Genomic DNA, 6,000 nt, shown 5'->3' with positions numbered 1-6,000 from the left:
ATGATTGAATTAAGGCATGAAGATCCACCCCATATAGACCAGGAAAGAAGCTAGTAAAACTCATTAATTTGGAAAGTGATGATGATGACAATGGAAATGAGCAAAAATTTACGAGTATAACGATATTGCTTTGGAGAACAAAAAGTGGGATTGCAATTTTTTGATTTTACAAAAAAGATTGCTTCAATATTGTAACATCATGATTCTAAATCCATATGAATTTGTGTTAGGGAATTTAAAAAACATGTATGGAGTTATATTTTGCTTTGGTTGTTCTAGAACTTCAAGAGCCATTGACACATTATATTGTTACTCATTACTCACAAATTATATGCTTAGGTTTTGGCTCTTCCAAAGTTGCGGATTGCTAGTATTATGATTTATGTCTTTATTGTTCAATTGTGCCGGACGCCCAAGCGGGTGCTTGCATGTGAAAGGAGTATATGATCTCAAGTCCAGGTTTCGACCAGTTGCATTGATTCATCTCCAGCGTGCGACGTGCCGAGCAAGCAAAGCGTTTGTTTTTCTCATCGTCGACGACCGGCTCAGCTTAGACTTATCTGTGTTTTTTTCTCACCATGGCTACAAGTAAGTCTTACTGTTGCCTTCAATTTCTTGCTATGGCGCCAAGGTTTTTCTAAGTCTGCTGTTCTTTTTGAGTCTCGCGCAGCACTCGAACAGGAGATTCTGCGGAAGACTTTTGCCCATGAATTTTAGGGTTTTCGATATGTTTTTCTGTTTGGATTTTAACCTGATATGGCGCTCTTAGATGACCTGATGCCGATCGCATCCTACGGAAATTTTGTTGAAGGATTCAGCTGTGGCTTTTGAAGGATTTCTGAAGCTTTTGTTTGGCGCGTTTTGTTCAGGGACTCAGTTCGAGAATAGTAGCGAAATCGGAGTGTTTTCAAAACTCACCAACGCGTATTGCCTGACCGCCATTGCAGGATCAGAGAACTTTTTCAGGTATTTTCTTATGACATCCTTTGATTTTCCTCTTTTTTTGGTGTGATTTCAAATCTTTTTATTTCTTATCTTTTGTTCGTGAATCAATTTTTTCATAAAATCATGGCATCTAGCTTTCTAATTCGTTTATGCCACTTTGATGCTCCAGTACCTTTGAAGCTGAGCTAGCTGAAACCATCCCAGTTGTCAAGGTTTCCATTGCAGGAACGAGGGTGATTGGTCGAATGTGTGTCGGTGAGCCCGTTGGCTTCAATTATTCTGTCTCTTTAAGCGATGCAGTAAGTTGATACATCCTTTCAGTGGTTCAGGTAACAAGAACGGTTTACTCTTGCCCAACTCTACTACAGATCAAGGTACAGTTGCAGGCCTTTGTAATTCTTCACTCTCGTTGTGCCTCAAGGTATTGAGCTTATGATTACCTTGAACGTCTTGCAGAGTTGCAGCACATCCGGAACTCCTTGCCAGACACTGTTGTAGTACAGCGAATTGATGAGCGCTTGTCGGCACTTGGAAACTGCATTGCCTGCAATGACTACGTGGCATTGATTCATACGGATCTTGATAGAGTATGTGCTCGGTGCTTTCTGATGACAGTTTTGAATCTCAATAATAAATCGTGGCCACCTATTAGTTATTTCAAATGGGAGGAAAATACATGTTTTGTATATGGTGTCTATGCAAGGGTTGGTTAAGAAGGTGTGGGGGGGGGGGGACTAATCCTGGAAGTGTAGTTCAATTAGACTATGCTACAATAAAATTTATATCAAGTAAAGAAGATTGTACATTTGTACTCCTATTGGAGCTTGCATGAGCTTCTTGTGCTGCATGAAGAGTGATGCAATCTGCTTTGATCTGACTTGAAAGATGTTTTCCAAGGTGGCTCTTTTTGCCACTGGTGATCACAACTAGATTACACCAGAATATCTGACGATTGTGGGCACCAATGGGACCTGACCAATGTGCATCAAACTTATGGAAACCGGTGGAACGGATTAGTCCACACCCAAAAATATCTGGCATCTGTGAACCTAGTCCATTCAACAAGAAGACCACTTTATTGAAACAATCCATATGGATTGTAAGATCCTCCCAGGAAGTCACCTAAATCACAGGATAAACACAAGGTTAGTACAAACCATAGTTAACGGGAGGTATGAGGGTTTCGTTCAGACTGAAAAATAACTGTGGAAATTTATACATACACAGAATATGACTCATACATGATACATAGCAAACACATATTGATCATGATTCATCATTGTACAAAAAGCATGCTGCATGAATGAACATTCAATAGCCAACAATGATTATAGCACTAAGTAGAAGCATAGACGAATAATGACTCAAACGAGATTACATATGAATCATGTAAATGAAAGCCCTGCACGCCCTCTGGAGTCATCAATGATAAACCATGTCACAGACTCACATGATTCATGAAGAGACTAGAGTAAGTTGTGCCACTCCCACCATATCTTGCATTCACAGCATCGAAGGTCACGTTGTCCCACAGAGGAGAGCTATTCCTTCGCATGATGAGATTTGAGAGATAGAATAGGCTGCAAGCAAGAATAAGAAGAGAGTGTGTGAAGGCCCAAGGGTGACAGGCAGCAGACTCACCTTCGCTTGGTCCCTTTGAAGATGTAGGAGTCTCATCGAACACCACATTGCAGCTCACAATAACTTTACTGGCTTGTTGATCATAAAGATGATATGCCTTGGACACAGAACTATGTCCAAGAAAAGTCATACGTTGAGACTTGGAGTCCAACTTAGAGCGATGCTCCTTGGGCACATGTACATACGCCGAACAACCAAATACTCGCAAATGAACAATAGAGGGCTTCTTACCATGGAAAGCCTAAGTGTAGCTATAGGAGACCTGTTTTGAAAATAAACAGCAGTAGAAGCCGCTCAGCCTAGAAACATCGAGGTAAAGAGGAGTGCAAAAGCATAACATGGGCCATCTCCATGATAGTCCGATTCTTCCTCTCTACAACTCCATTCTGTGATGGAGAGTATGTTGTAGTAAGTTGTCTTTGAATGCCTTGATCCTTACAATACTATTGAAACTCCTGGGATGTAAACTCACTCCCTTTGTTAGTTCTCAGAACCTTGACCGAAGAACAGGTCTCTTTTTCCACCTCAATCCGTCAATCACGAAAGTGCTAAAGGGCCTCGTCCTTGGTCTTCAAAAAGAAAACCTAAGTAAATGTGGTGAAGTCATCCACAATCACAAGTACAATGTCTTACTCAAAGACAGTACTCATCGGTCCACACAAGTACCCAAGTCTGCATGAACAAGAGCAAGTGATGTCCAAGGTCTGTGTGTTGCCTCTTTCGGAAAGGCGAATCGGTGTTGCTTCCCTTGTAAGCAAGAGGAACATACGGAATCTGGAGCCTTGATGGTCAATAAACCGTTGACCAATCCATCCTTTGAAGCTCACTGAAGAAGTTGATAGCTCAAATACCCGAACTGAGCATGCTAAAGAGCAAAGAAGAACCGTGAGAGAGAAAAGTGATCAATTTGTATAAGCCACTATCTTGGACTCCCTGAGCCAAGATGTGACTAGTCTCCTTATCATGAATAGTAATCTCGTGGCGAGAGAAGATCACCTTTGCACCCTGAGCTATAAGAGCACTCACTGACATAAGGTTAAATGCTAAATCTGGAATGTAAAGATGCCAAATCTCCACGGATCCCCTCGTGATCGATCTTGGTTTGAAACTCGAATTTTCCAATAAACGAACAACAAACAACAAGGGGGTGTTGGCCTGACTCACCTCCCAACCATGACAACCGTGGGCAAGCCCATAGTCTTGGCTGTCCCCACTGAGCCACGAGCTGAGCTAATTGGCCGCCTAGCCTTATGCGCCTTCAGCCCGCCAGTAGCCACCGCCTGCAACCGTGCCAGCGTACAAAGCCTTCAACGTCTCCTTCTCACACGTGCTCTCTCACTCGTTCGTTCAACGAAAAGCAACATGCTTTTTTTTTTTTCTGTTTCTCTCCCTGCAATTTATGCGTATGCACAACAAACATGCCTCTTCTTTGCAAAGCAATCAACCCTACTTAGACTATGAAAACTGCAGTATGCACAGAAAAAACAGCAAGCTTTTAACACATACCTTTCTTCGACCTCTTCTTCTCTACCTACCGACTTGCTCGTTCACGAGGTATGCTTTGATACCACTGTCAAATCCCCACGGATCCCCTCGTGATCGATCTTGGTTCGAAACTCGAATCCTGCAAACAAACGAACAACAAACAACAAAGGGGGTGCAGGCCTGACTCACCTCCCAACCATGATAGCCGTGGGCAAGCCCACAGTCTTGGCTGTCCCCACTGAGCCACGAGCTAAGCTAACTAGGTTGACGTACCGACCAATCTTCTCCTCGCGACGTCCCATACCGCCACGAAGCTGTCCTCGCGGGCCTTGAGACTACTGCCGGCCTCGGCTGCATAAAGCAGGTGCACGTGTGCACTAGATCCAGGCTCCAAGACCATAGAGCTCTCACAAACTCGCGAGACTCTCTATAATACAATAACTAACCTTGGCCACCCTTTTATAGGCTCTTTTCCGGTCATCGGGCGTCCACACTTGGGTGCCCGCCCGTCCATACTTGGGTGCCCGCCCGTTAGTTTATGCCTAACTCAGCTCGTCAATCAGCCTGCCTAGTTCCAAGCTTCCCCAAGCCTCGAAACTAGTCTTGCATGCGTATAGCATACGGTAGATACACACTGTGCACATGACACAAGAACATTAGAGAAGTACCTCTTGTCGTCGGAGGAGCGGAAGATGGGAATGGTGCCATGTCCATAAATTGGCATAGTAGAGGTATCACCCAAGGTGATAGTGCCTATCTTGGCAGTCAGTCGATTCCCCCCTTCATCTCGAGCAGCCAAAGCTCCATTAGAACCACGAGAGGTGCAGGTCCGCTGGCCTTCCAAACTTCATGTGCCGCATCTTTTGTACGCACATAAGAGAGAACTGAATCCTGACAATTCAACACGAGAAAGGACAGAACACGATGATCATTTGCCTCCCAAGCATCAACGTGTGCGTGGGTCACACCAATTGTAGAGAGGGTGGAAAAGGTGGCATTGGCAGTTGTGGCGTCTTACCTATGGGATTGTCACTCCATAGGAAGACCAGGATATATATTCATATTTTTGTCACGCCAGTTTTGTTCTCGACAATAACTTTTTGTACAAGTTTCATGAAAGGGAGATTTCGTCCATTACATGTGCACATGCATTTATGATTGCATGCATAAACTTGTTTTCGCATGATTTGTTGCGTGTGCTTGCTTGTTTTGTCATGCCAGTACATTGGACGGGGATGTCCCCAGTGTACCGTGGGAGTGCTGTTTATTGACACATTGGTGTGGCATGTGAACAGGTGGTAAGTATTACCATTTTGGCCCTTTTTAAAATGTAAAATCCATAAGCTATGGTCACTTTAATATTTATAAGCTAATGTGTGTGGAGTGCGTGTGTGAAAGCATATTTGGATACAGAGTTCTACACCCGCTATTGGGCACTTATGACGTTAGTGGGGATGTTGTAGTATCTAGTCCATACTATGTATAATGGAGTTGATAGTTATATAGTCTTGTGGGCTGACTACCATGAGTATATAACATGCACGTTCCTAAAAGGTGAATTTGGGCATGTTCCTGGATTCATCTAGGTATATAATGTGTTCACACACATTTAAAAGAGGGGCTGGATATTTTCTAGTGTGGGTGCCCATAGTATTAAATAGGTATTAAGGTTATATAACCTTTGAAAAAGGTTTTGCATGAAACATTTTAGTATTTTTTCCACGTGCGTGGTTGGCTTCACTTTTCTCTCCATCGCCTGCTGAAATTCTACTGTTTTGTACCCGCCTTCTTGCTGTAACCACCTCCCACCTGCACATGTGAGCTGTATGGCTGTTGTAAATTGTACCCGCTTGTGCTGAATCTAATGTACCTGCTGTACCTACTATCCATGTACTGAATCTGTTGTACTTGTTGCAAGTATTGTACCTG

At 43.3% G+C, this 6,000-nt stretch overlaps 1 protein-coding gene across 1 annotated transcript in view; it reads left to right on the top strand.

Annotated features, from left to right (window-relative positions):
• Positions 1–428: 428 nt before the first annotated feature.
• LOC147603023 (eukaryotic translation initiation factor 6-2) overlaps positions 429–6,000 on the top strand; it is a 55,224-nt gene continuing 49,652 nt past the window's right edge. Inside the window, exons 1-5 of the mRNA XM_086797108.1 lie at positions 429–588; positions 870–966; positions 1,115–1,200; positions 1,275–1,319; positions 1,402–1,532. Coding sequence (XP_086653234.1) covers positions 579–588; positions 870–966; positions 1,115–1,200; positions 1,275–1,319; positions 1,402–1,532 — 369 coding nt within the window. The 5' untranslated portion in view covers positions 429–578. The remainder of the gene's footprint in view (positions 589–869; positions 967–1,114; positions 1,201–1,274; positions 1,320–1,401; positions 1,533–6,000) is intronic.

This window comes from Cibotium barometz, chromosome 65 (assembly GCF_041138505.1).
Source record: "Cibotium barometz isolate CiBa-2024 chromosome 65, ASM4113850v1, whole genome shotgun sequence".
In the NCBI taxonomy this organism is placed as follows: Eukaryota; Viridiplantae; Streptophyta; class Polypodiopsida; order Cyatheales; family Cibotiaceae; genus Cibotium; species Cibotium barometz.
This window is presented reverse-complemented; position numbering and strand designations above follow the sequence as displayed.